This window comes from Nanorana parkeri, unplaced genomic scaffold (genome assembly GCF_000935625.1).
Source record: "Nanorana parkeri isolate BGI_ZX_2015 unplaced genomic scaffold, ASM93562v1 scaffold620, whole genome shotgun sequence".
Classification (NCBI taxonomy): Eukaryota; Metazoa; Chordata; class Amphibia; order Anura; family Dicroglossidae; genus Nanorana; species Nanorana parkeri.
Window position 1 is genome coordinate 310,963 of NW_017306888.1, and position 16,831 is coordinate 327,793.

A 16,831-nucleotide genomic window follows, 5' to 3' on the forward strand; every position below is an offset into this window, starting at 1 on the left:
TGGGTGTGCAGACAGCCTCATAGGGTAGACAACCGGCTCAACAAATGTTGATTTCAAAATAGACCGAGCCGAGTGGAAATCTGTCATCTGAACAGCGACTGCATACAATCAAATGGGGTCACTGTTTGGGTATTCAGACAGCAGCGCGTGCTGCAACTTTCTGAATATAATAGCCGGCAGTGGAGATTTCTCCATGTATGCTGTTTAGTGTGGATGGGGCAATCAATTGATTTCTCTAATTGAGCCCATGGGGCTGACACGGAAGCAAGTGCATGTAGACACGAGGTGGCTCCTCTTTTAGATTGTAAGCCCTCAGGGGCAGGGCCCTCCTTACCATCTTGTCTTGAATTGTATTGTAACTGTAATGTCTTCCTTATATTGTAAAGCGCTGCGCAAACTGTTGGCGCTATATAAATACTATGTAATAATAATAATAAAATGGGGTAAAGGAGTAAATATCACCCAGTTATGGTTTATATCTACTTTAAAGAGAAAGCATTATGGTACCTACCGTATATATTCGAGTATAAGCCGAGATTTTCAGCCCATTTTTTTGGCTGAAAAGTGCCCCCCTCGGCTTATACTCGAGTCAGCGTCAGGTGTCTTCTTACTTACCTCGCCGAGCGTCGCGTCACTGCTGCTCCGGTGGGCGGCGCTCCGAGCGGGGTCATCTGGCAGTCTCCGGGTCCTAATTTAGGTGGCCGGAGACTGCCAGATGACCCCATATTCGAGTCAATACTTTTTCCCAGTTTTTTGTGGTATAATTAGGTACCTCGGCTTATATTCGGGACGGCTTATACTCGAGTATATACGGTAATTCATTTTATTTTTAAGTTCAAATGAACAGAGTTTAGGATACCAACATTATACTCTGAGAAGCACAGAAGGGCTGAGAAGGGCTTTTTATCTGCAAGTCAGCATTTGCCGGCTTCTAATTCAAGAAGGTCTTGTTCTTGCCAGGAGAAGGGTCCTTCTTGTGAGTCATCCAGCTGTATATGGAATCTGATATCTCCTGGTCTTTTATAGCAGTGTTTTTTTTCTACCGCTCTTTTGTTTTGAGCTTGCCACCTTTGGCTTAAACTGATAAATGTGATATAAAAATGATTTACTGTTTGCTATGAATTAATATGGTACCTAATAGAGTGAAACAACTAACATGCCCAGCTTCAACTTCGAAATTTTGGACAGAGTGGGGAAAGGCTGCAAACTTTGTCAGGCTTATGTTGCTGTTTCCACTTTCACCTGTAGGGAGGTACAGGTGACTGCACCCAATTACACACAGCACCTGTCCCTACCAGGAGCATGCACACCCGTGTGAATGAGCCCTTATTGTTACATTTTATGGACTACACTCTTATATAATAATTAAAATGATACTCTTTGTATATGTATTTATTGTTGATAAAACAGCACAAAGATAGACACGACTCCATCCTGGAGTTCAGGTGTTGAGCACAGAGTAATACTGAGTGCCCGTAAAGAAGCCTGTCCTACTACAGGTCATACAATCTAAAGCACCCAAGCAGCCACACACTGATAGGTGACCTCATGAGTGTGCAGCTGCTTGGGTGAGTTAGAGTGTGTATTATTGTGTATATAATATATATTTATCACAGTCCTTTGCGCTTTGTCATGCAATCTGCAATGATTGTCGATGACAGAACATCCAGTTTAAATGGTAATTAATATTATCAACAGAATATAATAAAAACCAAAAAACAGATATGCCAATGTAATTTCAAAGATGTGCACAAGATTCTACACTTGTATTGCTTGTCCTATATTATGTCAAGACTGCAGTCTGGTTGGATAACAATCTCTACCTCTGAATAGGCAGTTCTTGAAGGTACTTTTTACAGATTAGAGGATTAGCACAAAGTACATTTATGGTTAAAATGTGAACAGTTGCAACCAGTAAAAATAAGATCACTGATAGCAAATAGCTAGAGCCGGGGCGCCCACTATTTTTCGTCTGGAGATCTACTTTTCAAATGACGAGCTCATTGAGATCTACCAACGAAAAAACACCTGCATTCAGGGGCGGGAGGGGGCGTGGACTGCGCAGGCAGGCCCCTCGCCCATAGTGCGATCGCCTGCATTAGTGCCTGTGTTCCAGTCCAGTGCGATCCGCAAAAAGTCAATGAGGTGTGCACAGATCCCCTGCTGATCGGAGCAGTATGGAACGGATGTCAGCGTTGTGACAACCATGTCCGTTCAGTATTTTTTCCTGCATCTTGCAATGGAGGTAAAAAAAAATTGACATGCCGGAACAGGGGAGTTGGATGTAAGAGGACATGCGTCAGTTTACATCAGATTACCCCATCACGGTCAGGTCCTCTAAAATGGAACTCCATTTGGTTTTCCGGCCCCAGGCGGAGTCGGATATAAATGGACGCATGCCGGTTTAGATCTGGCTGCCCACAGACTAACATTTGGCTTCAGATCAGATCCACCTGAAAAACTAACAGGAGGACCTGATTGGAGACCACCCCCCCCCCCCCGTCTGAAAAGGGCCTTCATTTCCTAAGTAACTGAGTTACTTTGTGTTGTTTTTCTTTCTGTATGATAGATTTGCTTATGAATGCCTTCCTAAAACCTACACGAGAGGTCTCCGGCAACCATAGGTCTGTCATTAATACGTAGTTACATTAGATAAGATTGAAATAGACATAGCTCCATCCACCCCAGCCTATGTGTGTGCGTTTTCCAGTTTGAGACTCCAAAGAACATACATAGTCCTGTATATTGTGCCCATCGAGAAAAGGCATCTAAAACGTTTTTTGAAGCTGCCAACACTCCCAGCTGATACCACTACCTAGGGAAGGAAATTCCATATTTTTCTGCTCTACCCATAAAGAACTCCTCTGCGATTCACACATACAAAGTCTGAGATACATAGGTAAAGCTTCATATATGTAGTTCAAATATATACATAAATATGCTCTGCAAATAAACAAAATTAGAGTAACTAATTATAAAAATTAACAACTATGGGTATATAATAGTAAATAGAAATAGCTGCCTTAAAACCCTTGTGAGTTTATTTCTGTCCCATTGGACAAACTGGAAAGATTAATCTACCTAGGAGTGACATAGACAGCAATAAATAGTAGACAGGGGTTCTAACCTTTCTCTACACTATACCAATGTTAAATAATAAAGAAAAAGTTATGCCTATATATACACTATAAGTACAGTATGACTACTGTAAGTCCAAAAGCAAAAAATGTAATACATTGCAGCTTACCAATCCTTAGATGTGGTGACTACATTCATTTTCTTCAGGCTTTTTATCCTTTCTTCCCTGGTGATTTGGCCAGGTAGTCTGCTATTTTTCAACTTCCTTCAACAGGCCAAGCTGGCCAAAAAAGTGGCAATTAGGGGGTTGAGACCTTTGAACACTGACAGGGGTGCTTACAATGGTCACATTTTCTTCATTCATGTAAAACTGTTGCTGTTACCATTTAGAAAGTGTTAGCTGGATTGTGGCTTTAACCTTTTATACAAATTCCTCTAAATCTGTGAGTGAAATTAACACTACCCTCCCAACAGGGTGAGTATGCTTCTGCCCAAGGATGGCTCCATTCCTCCTCCATAAAGTGGAGCCACCATAAGTCAGGAAGTGTGTTACTGGCCAGATCACCAGGTGATCTGGCCAGTAACAAGAAAAGTAACAAGAAAACGAAGGCAGGCACCACATTTAAGGATTGGTAAGTTGCACTATATACAATTTTTGGTTTTGGGTTCTATATACTTTCATTTTATTGTGTAGCTAGCAAGTGTGAGAATTCTTGTTACATACATACGTAGTTACATAGATGTTAGGATTGAATAAAGACACAGGTCCATCGAGTTCAACCCATGTGGTTGGTTTTGTGTGTGTGTGTGTGTTTGAGTTGCTATGATTACTGGTACCCCTGTATATCTTGCTTTTTAACCCTGTTTCTTCCAATTTCAGGAGGTGGCCTCTTGTTTTCTTGAGTGAACTAATAGTAAACAGCTTGTTATTGATTATCCCATCATCAATGAAACAATTTGTACAATAATATCATGTCCCCTCTCAGTCTCCTCAATTCCAGAGTGAACAAGTTTAATGCATGCAGTCTTTTTTTATATAGTTTAGGTCCTCTGACCCCTTTATTAGCATCCAAGAATATACTGTATATGTGTTATGTTACCAATCCTGGATGTGGTGGCAAAATTCGTTTTTCTTTTCCCCATTTCCTTTCAACATTGTGTTTTTCCACATTTTTTTTATCCTACCAGCAACACACTTCCTTTCCTAGGGTGGCTCACTCATTGTACTGCAAGTATGTGTTGTCATCCTAGCAAAAGACTGCAGAACACCTTCTTCACTTTTCTTCTCTATAAGATAGGTGGGACCTGTTCTGTAGTCCACAAAGATAGCTGATGTAACTAATAACATTGCAGCACAGGCAGCAACCATTAGATTTTTGGAAGGATCAACAGGTATAGGGATTTTTTGCATTCATCAAACGAAGAGAACACAATGCTTTCAGTTGTATATTTAACAAACCAAATGGGACCAAAAAAAGGAATAGTTATTTGTTAAATAAACCTGCACTAAAAGCAATATGGATGTTATCATCGCTGACCTCTGTCTGAAAATGATTCAAGATCAGCTAAGGTCAGAGCAAGTCCAAACTGCTGATTTACTTTCTTTTTCCTGATCAGTGACACAATAATCATTCAACCATTTGATTAGAACTGGGAAGCTGGCAATAAGCTTTTTTTTAGCAGTCAAGATCAGCAATGGCAGCTTCAAATACATGTTTCTTTTTACATTTACCAAATAACGTTTTTGTTTTTTTTTAAATCTTTGACAGGTTCTATTTAAATGGGAAGTCTGTCCCTGGATTAATTACAGATGTGAAGTGGAGATGATATTACTTGCACTACCATGAAGCTCATTAATAACTTACCTTTATCCCTGAAGAGAAATAATATTATCTAAAAAAAAAAAGGTTTTTTTTCCCAGGATGAATAACATTTTTACTCTCACATCAGCCAAATTTAATTATGCTTTTAAAGAATTAATTAGATTAGATAAAAATGAAATTAGATTAAAAAAATTTTAAAATGACATTAGATAAATAGACTTTTCATAAAAAGTAATAGATCTTACATGCATTGCCTCTTATATTAGGACCTAATACTTTTGTCTTCTGAAGATTCCAAAAAATGATGTATGATGTATTAGTAAAACCAGCATATTCATATCACATATTTAATCTTCACGTGTAAATGGTGTAATACTTACCAAGAAAAACGAGCGAGCGTGCAATCTCAGCTTTCTAACAGAAAAATAATCTGGGTTCCTGGTTTATTAAGATTAAGTGTTAAGATTATGTCATATCCTTTTATTGTATCTACAGGGAATTTCTTTTGGTTTAACTCGTGTTTTATTCATATAGATTTTATCATAACAGCCAGTAAAAAAAAAAAACTTTTATGGGTGTGGGCAGACAAGTTACAATCTTTTGATATATTAGATTACATTGTACATCCGATGTAACTTTTACCATGACACTAGTTATTTTCCATTGCTCCTGGGTATACGTGACTGTTTATTCATCCTGCACAGTGTGTTTTGTTCGAATCTGTCAGTTATGTATAAGCTATATCATTACAAATGTCTTGCCATAGAAAAAATGAAAAGGTCACACGCTTGAATATTTCAATGGACCTTTAGCTTTGATTATGGCACACATTCACAATGCCATCATTTCCATAAGCTTATGCAATATCACAACATTTATTTCTGTACAGAGTTGCATTAATATTTCACCAAGGTCTTGTAGTGATGATTAGGGATGGTCTCGATGTTCGAGTCAAGCAACAGTTCGACCCGAACTTCGGCAGTTCGTGTGTTCGGCAAACACACAAACTATCAGGGCATTCGGTGGGCTATTTGCGCCCTACAAGGCACTGCGCACAGCACAGTGCCTTGTGAGGCCCTGATTGGGCAAAGCAATGCACTTGACCACAGGTCAGGTGCAAGACTTTACCCAATCACAGCACTGTGACTGTGAACGTAATGATGACTTTGCCCAATCATGGCTCACACAGCTAAGACCTGTCAGTTGCCGGACAAATGTAAACTGTTGGGGGGAGCTAGCTCGCTGTCACCGTTAGCTCCGCCCAATTGTTTATATTTTCCGGCATTTGTCAGAATGCCATTCTGCGATGGGTTTGTTTTTTTCTTTCTTTTTTTTCTTTCGTTGAGGTTGCTTTGTCGTGGACAATGCTGGACGTCGTGATTGACCGTGGATTACGTCAGTGGATCAATTTTATTTTTTTTAAACAATAAGGGACTTGTCAAAAACCTTTGTTGTGTTTTTATTTCAATCAAAGGATTTTTTTCTAAAAAGTCTTTTTTATTTAAATTAGTTTTAACCCTTAAGTGAATGGGTAGGGGTACAAGTACCCCTTACTTATTCACAAAGGGGGGGCATCTGGGTGCCCCTTTATTAAATAAGCCCCCCTGCCCGCACCCCCACAACCAACTCCCGAGGGCTTGTGGGGAAGAGGCCCTTGTGCCTATTGGCACGGGGACAAGGTGCTTTTCTAGGGGCGACCATGGAAAAGCACCCTCCCAGTACCACTTTTGGGGGGAACCCTACGCTTTTTCTCCCTTTTATTCAAATGGGGTCCCTCCTAACATTCCTACCAGACCTAAAGGGTCTGGTATTGTTTGGGAGGGGGAACTGCATGCTTTTTTTTTTTTTCTCATAAATTTAACTTTTGCTGCAGCAGGTTTTTTACATCGTACAGATGCGCCACTTTACAGGCAGTTTAGGGGCACCCCCGGAGGCACGATATTTAAAGGAATTTTTCATTTTTATTGTTTCACTTTAAGCAATGTTAAAATCACTGCTCCTTTAAAAACTGTATTTTCTAAAAGTGTTTTTTTCATTGATACATGTCCCCCAGGGCAGTAGCCGAATCCCCATACCCTTTTTATGGCCAATAACTTGCATATAAGCCTTCAAAATGGGGACAATTGATTTTCAGAGTTCTGGTCCCATTGACTTTCATTGAGTTTGAAGTTTGAGTTTGAACTTTTTCCATGTTCTAAAGTTCGAACTCAAACCAAACTCAGGTGTGTTCAGCTCATCAAGAGTGACGATGGGAGAGTCGGACCACTGTGTCAAGTCTTCTCCAGCGTATCCCAAAGGATCTCTAAATGTGGTTAAGGTCTGGACTCTGTGGTGGCCAATTCATGTGTGAAAATGATGTCTAATGCTCCCTGAACCTCTCTTTTACAATTTGAACCCCATGAATACTGGCATTGTCATCTGGAATATGTCCATGCCATCAGGGAAGAAAAAATCCATTGATGGAAAAACCTGGTCATGCAGTAAATTCAGGTAGGCAGCTGACCTCCTTTTTTGTGGACATACCATTGCTGAACCTAGACCTATTAATGGAGGGCTCTTACCTATTTGCTTAGCTAAATCCAGGTGGTAACTTTTTTGGGGGTGAAATAATTTATCGGTAGACATTCATAGGAACCAAATCTCACATTAAATGGCAGATATTAATAAAAGGACATCTTGGGTTTTATTTTACCTGTGATTTTTAGAAATGCTACTTTATTAATGGATCTTTTTTTTTTAAATATGAATCAAAGTTAAGCATTTTACAGCACATATCTGTGTTCCTTGTTACATAAGTTCATTTTAACCTTGTTCCTATCATAATGTAACCATGTAAACATTGTTTATGTTGTTTTGAGAGGAATGGGAGGGAGACTCAGAAGTCAGTATAGGCTCTCCAATATAGTTTTGATGGGGGATTTTATGTTTTTGATAAGTAGATTTGTAATAAAGTAATGTGTATGTCTATATATAAACTTGGTTCATAAGTAGTCAGTATTGAATAGAACACATCTCCCCTCTGGAATGCAGGAATAATCACTAGTAGGAATTATAGGTTTTTCTTTTCTAATTTATGTTGTTTTGACTCTAATAATAATTAAATAAATATTTCTGGACTTGAAACCTATTGGCGTGGTGCCCTTGTTTCTTTAAACTGCTCATTAAAATAACACTGACAGTTTTATAAAAGCACTAGTAGTTTTAAAGCTGATCTCCAGGATAAGCAAAATACTGTCTAAATATTAAAGTCTTGTGTATTATTATGTCAATCTTGGTGAGCTTTGTGTATTTTTTCCAGGTCTGTGCAGTAATCCAGTGTGACACTTTGGGGGTGATTTACTAACCTAAACACACGCACGCACCAGGTGCGTGTGATTTTCACACAGCAAAACGTATTTATCAACAATAAAAGTCTCTAAAAGCATATTTCCACTAATGCCATATATGGAAAAATCATGCACATGATGCATATATAATGCTGCTTCACAGTTTAGACAAAAATGGTTAGCTCATGCATTTACATTCCTGCATTCATCAACGCAAGCAACACAATGTAGAGCTAATTTACACAACATCACCTTGCAAATTCATGCTTGGCTTTGCACAACACACCTGCTGGGTGTGTACACACTACAAAGGTGTTTAGATTCCACCCATAGACAATGCTGGTAGGGAACACACTACAGAGGTGTGTACATGTTCGTGGTGTGTTTATAAGGTTAGTAAATCAACCCCTTTGCCTCTGTGAGAAGCTTCCTGTAATGAAGATGACTGGGCTCTGCCCCTCCTGTCATTTTCTGCAGGCAGCCTGAAGTGGGTGGGGCTTGCTGGAGTAAGAGTAATAGCCGCCATTAATAGTCTAGCAAAACAGTTTAAATTACATAGTATTTGAGGTTGAATAAAGACATAAGTCCTTCAAGTCCAACCTATTTTGTGTGTGTGTGTGTGTGTGTAGGTCCCTGTGTCATCTCATTCTTAAGAGTACCTGTACCCCTGTACATTATGGTCACTCCCCTGTACATTATGGTCCAAATGCTTCTTGAATGTTTCCACACTCTTTGCTGAAATCACTGCCTGTGGCAGAGAGTTCCAAACCCTAACTCTTCTAACTAAGAACCCCTTTTTACACATTGAAATGGTGACAAAATATGGTCCCCCAAATTGTCCATAGATGGCACTTTAAAAACTTGTACAGATCACCAGTTTAGAGATATCCATGAATAATGGCCATAGAATTATTGCTCTCACTTGGGCGCACATGGAGATGCCTAACAGGTGTAGCACAATTGTCGTTTTCGTAATTATTTTTACATTTATTTTATTTGATCTTATTTTTTATTTTTACTTTATTGCTATCACATAAGGGGGCTTACAAGCCCCCTATGTGATAGCACATAGGAGGTGACAGGTACTCTTTAAGGTGACACTAGGGATCTAAAACACCCCTAGTGTCACCTTTTCACTCAAAATAAGCTATTGAAGTGCAGATTGTCCTCCAATAGCTTATTGCCCGGCTTCTGAGTCCGAGCAATGACAGTTAAGGGGCCGGAAGTGATGCAATCAGCGTTGCTTCTGGTTCCTTAGAGCAGGGAGGAGATCAGCAAATGGAAGTACGCCGGACTCCTCCCTGGCTTTCCGCCGACTCCCGACATGCCAGTCACGAGCCCGCAGGAGGGGCAGTGGAGCCGGGAAGCAAGGCGGATGGGGCGGGGGGGCCTTAGAAGTGATCTGGTGGCAGCTCAGGCACCAGAATTGCCTCTACTATAAAGCCAACAGTTGGCTTTACAAATGTAAACAGAGTTCCGCCAGTAGACTGTATAAAGGAGCCTGCTGCCAGCAATGTATGCAATACATCCATGGAAGCGAAAGGGTTAAAACAATGTTTTAGATTTGTTAAGCTTAAAGAAATTAAAGAATTTGTGCCTCTGAGGAAAGCTACCATATTCTAAACTCTGCTCAATGCCTGTCTGGTATGGCAGCGAGTGTTGCAGACATTTCTTATAGGTTAGAATTGCTCTCACAGATGCTTATGAACCGGGAAGACTTTCCTCTTTTTCATCTGTAACCCCTTGTACATCAGATCATGCCTGGATAATTCCACTTTATCTTCCTGTATATCCAAGGTCTCGTAGATACCTTTCAGCAGATCTTCCACATCTTCCAGCGAGAGTTTAAATCTGGAAGAAGCAACCTCCTCTTGAAAATCCCCAGAAGAATCGTTAGTGGAATGCTCAGAATCCGATCTGTCTCCCCTTGCTGTAGGATTACTGCACTCTGCCCCCTCCTCCACTATAATGGCCTTGGCTGGAGCATTATGCAGTATGGTGGTCTCTGATGATTTCATATCCTCAATAAGGGATCTAAATGAATGAAAGGTTGTGGCTAATTCCTGCTTTACTGAGTCCAGAAGGCCCTTGCAAGCATTAACAGACTCCTTTTTCAAAAGGCTGTCTAAACAGGACTGACATAAGTGCTTATCCCAGGAAATGCTGAGTTTTGCTCCACAGACCGCACACTTTTTCTTAGGTGTACTCCTCGCCTGGACAGGAGGCTTCACCTACAAGACACAAGGACAGTACCCATAGGCATCACAGAGACCACCCCATTGTCACAACAAAGCAACCCACTAACCTCAGTGACAGCCAGAAATAGGAAACCTTCAGGTGCAGACAATGCCATTCATAAAAAAGTCTTGTGCCTGAGCAGGAGCGGCATGAGAAGTGGCTGCCTCCACCAGCACTTGTGACTCTCCGTCCATGATGGCGCTGCTTGTTCCGACGTTCACAGACTCTTCTGTGAAGCTGGTTGGAACAAATGCTGTCCGAGGCCCCTCCCCTTCCCCCGCGCCGAAACGAGACTTGGAGCGCAAGCCCCCGGTGCCCGGAAGTTGCATATCTCCGCCAGAAATGACGTCACTTGCCGGTCCGGTCTAGCCTGTCATGGCCGCCGAAGCCAGCACGCTAAGGGAGACACGCCACCCCCAGTCCTGGCTTTCCCCCAGCACAAAGAGGGAAGAGGAGCCATTACCACCCTTTCGCCGAGAATCCTTCAGAGCAGGTACCGGGGCCGAAGTCCACCTTTACTGTACTCCAGTACAGCCCATGAGAGCTCTAATGGCAACGCTCTCCTCCTTCTGGAGTAAGCACAATAACTGAAGAGGGATGGTATGAGGGGGTCTTTTGAATGGTTGTGGTGACGTGTTTCCTGTTTGGAGGAGGAGATACACTCTCTCATGGGCTGGATTGGAAGACAGCTGGAAATCAGCGTTGTCAGGAACAAGCCAGGAGCCAGGAAATCAGCGTTGTCAGGAACAAGCCAGGAGCAGGAGCCAGAGAAGAACATCAGCCAGGATCAGGTCATACACAGAATCAGGATACTCAGAGCAGCAGGAAAGCACTAGCAGGAAGACCACGCAAGGGCAAGGTCAGACTGGACTGAGTGGTGTATATATATACACCACTGTATGTCATCCCACTCACCATATATATATATGGTGAGTAGGATGACATCATCACTCAGAGACAGGAAACTCCCATCTGACTCACTCAGATGATGCTCTCCTATCTGACCATAAGAGGGAGCCTGGGAGTAGTGAGCAACGTTCCAGGAACACGTGAGTGAAATGGCAGCCAAGCCAGCATGCTGGAAACCCAGCGCCCGACTTTTCAAGAGGGGGTGACTGTAAGTCATTTTGGTGTCACCCCTCCAATGGTGTCACCCGGCTGCGGGCCGCACCCCCCGCACCCTCCTTGTGACGCCACTGGTCTCCCTGTCCATCTAGTTCTGAGATTTACATAGCACTATCACACAGCACAGCCTTGTCTGACAGAGTAGGAGACCTGATTTTTCTCTGTTGCAGTTCAGTAACATTTACGCCCCCCTCCCCCAGCCTGTGACTTGGAATTCAAAGCAGAAGCAGCAAGCTGATGAGGTCCTCTCTCTGTCACTCTGCTCTCTCTTTCTATCTGCATTCTCCTTGCTCTGCAGCACAACTTCTTGGCCCCTTTCCCTGCTTCTCCCTACCCCAATCTGAGCCCTGCTGTACCGGGTCTGGAAGAGGCTGACACCAAGGCAAATTCAGGATACATACATGAAAAAAAAAACATTTAAGGATGTATAAATTAATACATAGCTCCATTAATTTTTTTGTCTTTTATACTTGCCTGGAGTTTAGTTTTAACTCTGTCACATGGCTAGATGATTAATTTACTGGGTTCCGTCCCCACCAAGTACACTGTTGTTTCTGATATCTGTGTGAGTTTACTCCTCTCTCACAATATAAAATATTGGCCTTAAGCTGGCCATACACCTTAAGATTTTTCTTGTTCAGCCCTGCAAGTCTGAATCACTAGTGTCCCCCATCCGAAAGAGCGTAAATGGAGGAGTTTCCCCTTCTGGCTATCAGAATACCCAAACAGTGACTGCAGCTGTTCTGCTGGAAATTTCCCACCCCTATGTATGAGGAAAAACAGAGAAATTATCTAAAACCTTGTGCCTTACTCAACTACCCCTTCTATTGCACTCAACTCTAGTTCTAAAACGCACGCTCACACTTTTCATTGGTCCCAACCTTTATTTTTGTTTATTCACATCACTTACAAACATAGAAACTTTTCTAAACTTTGACTGGAAAAAAACAGACATTTGGTGGATAGAACTAGAAAAATTTAATAGTTTATTAAAATTCCAGGTTATTATATACAGATCACTAACAAGTAAATTACCCACTGCAGAATTACGTGTCCAAAGAAGGTACATCCTCATTACTAAAAGAGATTTTACATTTAAAATATTGTCCCATGAAAATTAATACTTCACTACTAAAAGAGATATTACATTTTAAATATTGTGCCATGGAAATTAATACTTCATGGAATTAGTGCTGGGACAATGAATTTCTCTCTCAGATAGAAAATACATCATCTTTGTACCTAAACCAAATCCTGCAGTGTGGTTTATACATGTGATGTAGATAGATGAAACATTCCATAATCCATTCTATAAAAATATTTGCATATGACATATACTATATTCACCACATTCTATATCTCACGTTTTAGCTCAAAAATATGACTCTGGAAAAGAAGCAGTGGTGGATGTAGCCTATGTGGGAGTTGTAATATAGAAAGATACCAAGATTTTCTTAATTAAGACACATTCTGTTACACCAGTTATATATTCTTGGATGTTCTTAATTATTTATATACAGATGTATTTTCAGCTGATATATATAATGATATACTTTACATTGTTTAATTAGTTTATATATACATTGTATTGGAAGCACCATAATAAATAATCAGTGCACTTCTATATATTTGTTATAATTCATTTTTTGATACCTTTTGTTTATTGTTTAACGTGAGATTAAGTTCTCCTCTGTGTTGTATATCAGATGAGTAGTCCTTTGCAAGAGTATGTAGATCTCTTGTATGTAATATATATATATATTTTTTTTTTTAACTGGTTACAGCAGGAGTCTACTGTCACACTTGCTGTAAAACACTAGATGAGTGCTCATGGACATGACTCTCACAGCTTCATCACCCATAACTCACATAAACATGAACAAACAGCTTATGTTTATATCAATGGTGAGGGGTGCAAGAAGCAGGAGAGAGCCAATAGCAAATACAGGCAGTATTTTAGGCATTTTCACCCAGACTGCAGAATAAAACTGATGTAGGCAGGAAGGGCACTGAAGTAAATAATACAGTTGCTTGATCGTCCTCTATGCGTTGTTGGTGGATGTAATAGATGAACAATTTTACTTGTGTCCTACACAAGAGCCTCTGTGTTTTTGGTTTCACAAGTTGACTTTGATTTCTTAGAGTCAAGTGTCTGACTCACATCTTCTGCCAGGACATTCTTAAGAATAAACCTAAAGGATCTTTTGAATTTGCTTTTAAACTCCCGACCTGCTAGCACATAAATAATTGGGTTCATGCAGCTGTTGACAAAAGCCAGTGCAATAAAAATTGTGTCCAGATTTTTAAATGATGCGTATAACTCTGAACCTTTTTCATGCACAGCTAGGAAGATTCCAGCAACATGGTATGGAACCCAGCAAACAAAGAACCCAACAATCACAATGAGGATCACTTTCATTGTCTTAGTAGATTGGGTGTATCGTCCACTTACTCTCCCCATGAGGACACCATAGCAAGCAGTGATGACAACAAACGGGATGACAAAACCCATCAATAATCGGAAAACAGCAATTAAGTTCTCCACCTTCTGTTTCTGATCTTTAATGGAAGAAAAAACATATGCACAAGCCTCTGTCCCATCATTCTTCTCAGTTGTATGTCGAAACACAAAGGCAGGACTGCTCAGAATGAAGGCCAAGATCCATATGGCCAAACATGCCACATACGCTTTCTTCACAGTCCTCTTGTTTTGGCACCACACAGGTTTGAGGACCAAGGCACAGCGGTCAATGCTGATTATAGTGAGGAGAAGAACACTAGCATACATATTGATCAATAACATAGAAGGGATTGTCTTGCAGGCAAAAAGACCCAGCGGCCAGTGTCCAAGGGCTATCACCATGATGGAAAATGGCGCAGCAATACAACACAGAAGGTCTGCAACTGCCAGGTTTAGGAACCAAATAGAATTCACTGTCCTTTTCATTTCAAAGGTTGTTACCCACACCACCAGGCCATTGCCAGGAACACCAAGCACAAACACTATGCAGTACATGACAATGGAAAACCCGTCAATTAGGGAAACCTGATGAGGTTCTGGACTGTTAGGAGATTCAGTGCCATTAATGACCTTATTATAGGCATCATCAATGTCCTTATAGACATCGTTGTCATAGTCGATTTCCTTGTAATCTGAAATATTCTTGAATAAATAACCAAGCATGTCTAGCTTCTTTGATGACCTATAAAACACAAATTAGTAAGTATATGGGGTTAGTAACTGGTCACAGTACAGTCAGAGCAGTGCTTTGTAAAATAAAACAAAGATGGGAATTTTGCATTGCCCTTTGTTCTGCCTTGCCCTCACGGAACTTTCCGCCTTTAAAAAGTAACCAACCCACGCACTTAAATACAGTATGTTAAGTTTATGCTACGTTAAAAAGTGTTAAGCTGTTTTTGCAACTTCAGAAGATTTAAAAGCTTATAGACTCTAAATTATTCTGTTACCTACAAATAGGGCACTTTCTGAATTCCCCTATAAGGGGTAAGGCCACCACATCATCAGTACACACCACTTTCAAATGCAGGTGTTTAAATGATCCTCACTCCACAGGCCTAATCTCATCCAGGATGTAGGGATATATATCACATCGAGGCAACCCACAAAGCAAGCCCACATGACCAAGTGGAAACAAGACTTTGTCATTCTCGCTGCACCCTAGTTTGGGCACAAGTGGCTAAAAGTTCATATAATGTGATAGTCTTAGAAAATGTATACAGTGTGCTAATGAGGTGGTATCTGACTCCAGACATGGTCTCTAAATTGGCCCCACAGTGTCTCCCAACTGCTTTAGAGGACATGTGGCATAATGCTTCACATCTGGTGGGGTTGCCCATAGGTCCAATTTTTTTGGATTTGAGTATATAACCTCATTAGATCTGTTCTTCACTGTAGATTGGTACTGAAACTATTTACTAATTGTGAAAATCCCAATCCTCACAAGGCATGAAGACATACTGGCACACCACTTTTCTTTTGGCTACCAGACAATTGCTAGGTTATGGAGACAACCCACCCTAAGTTATGGGAATGTTGAGCAGTGGATCATGGGTATAATGATAACTAAGAAGCTTACCGTTCAACAATACTCATAAGAAATATCTGAAACTATGGTCCTTCACTCTTGAGGATTTGATCTACATGTGCCTAACTTTGTTGGTCTTCCTCCCTTCCAGCAGCTCCCCCTCCTTCCACTCTTGTTCTCTGCCTTTTCCTACCTAATCTTTATATAACTTTTTTCCTGCCTCTTGTGTTTGCTTGTATCTTCTCTTACCACATTTACTGACATTTGACAGTAAATGTAAATTATAGCTTGACTTACTATATAAATGTGGTCATCTGCACTCCAGCCCGCTATCTTTTACCCTTTGGCCATGCTTTTCGATATAATGGAGCCACTTACTCAGAATCCACAGTGTACAGTAATGGTACCTACCCTGTCTTCTACCTTGTCAATATGTAATATTTTTCCATGGTGTTCTTTGGATTGCCATCTCTCTACACCTCCTTTCTATTGTCAGTTCTTCAAAACCTTCATAAAATGTTTGTAAAGAAATAAATAAAACAAATACTACATCTTTACATTATTCTTGATGATACCCTGTAATGATTTAAACATGTTGTTTCTTATTCTTTCACGTTTTATTGATTTTTCTCAAACTTAATTTATCTATATTTATTATTTAGGGCTGTTACTGATTAAAATTTTCGTGTTCGATTAATCACATTTATTTTTTAATCGATTTAATTTAGATTAATTATAACGCACATACAGATCCAACTACATTGGCCTATACCCATACAGCACAGCAATGAAGTAATAAAATGAACTAGGATCACATTAATCCAGCACGGTATTAATCTCACGTGCCCCACTCAATATGGCTGCCGCTTGAGTGGGGCAACTCAGAATAATAACGTGCTGGATTAGTGTGATCCTAGTTCGTTTTATTACTTCATTGCTGTGCTGTATGTGTATAGGCAAATGCCTTGGCTGGCGCTCGTGCAGAAAGTTTATAAAAATGTTAATCGATCAAAAAGATTAACGATTAATCATGAAATTAATCGTTAATTTGCACAGCCCTATTATTATAACATCAATTGCAGACTAGCATACTTAAGTGACCAGGAAAGAACCCTTAAATGAGGCATATGCTCAACTATTAAGATGAAGCTATTGTATTATTCATGCTGTCTCCTGTGCTGCTGACATGTCTTGG

At 40.5% G+C, this 16,831-nt stretch overlaps 1 protein-coding gene across 1 annotated transcript; it reads right to left on the reverse strand.

Moving 5' to 3' along the window:
* Positions 1-13,412: 13,412 nt before the first annotated feature.
* Positions 13,413-14,680, reverse strand: LOC108792253 (C5a anaphylatoxin chemotactic receptor 1-like). Its single transcript, XM_018562991.1, has one exon. The coding sequence runs from the start codon at positions 14,604-14,606 to the stop codon at positions 13,680-13,682; it is 927 nt and encodes a 308-aa protein (XP_018418493.1). The 5' UTR covers positions 14,607-14,680; the 3' UTR covers positions 13,413-13,679.
* Positions 14,681-16,831: the final 2,151 nt, after the last annotated feature.

Bases quoted from the DNA above. Each gene is read 5' to 3' on its own strand.
- LOC108792253 (XM_018562991.1), bottom strand. From the start codon at position 14,606: ATGTACTGCATAGTGTTTGTGCTTGGTGTTCCTGGCAATGGCCTGGTG.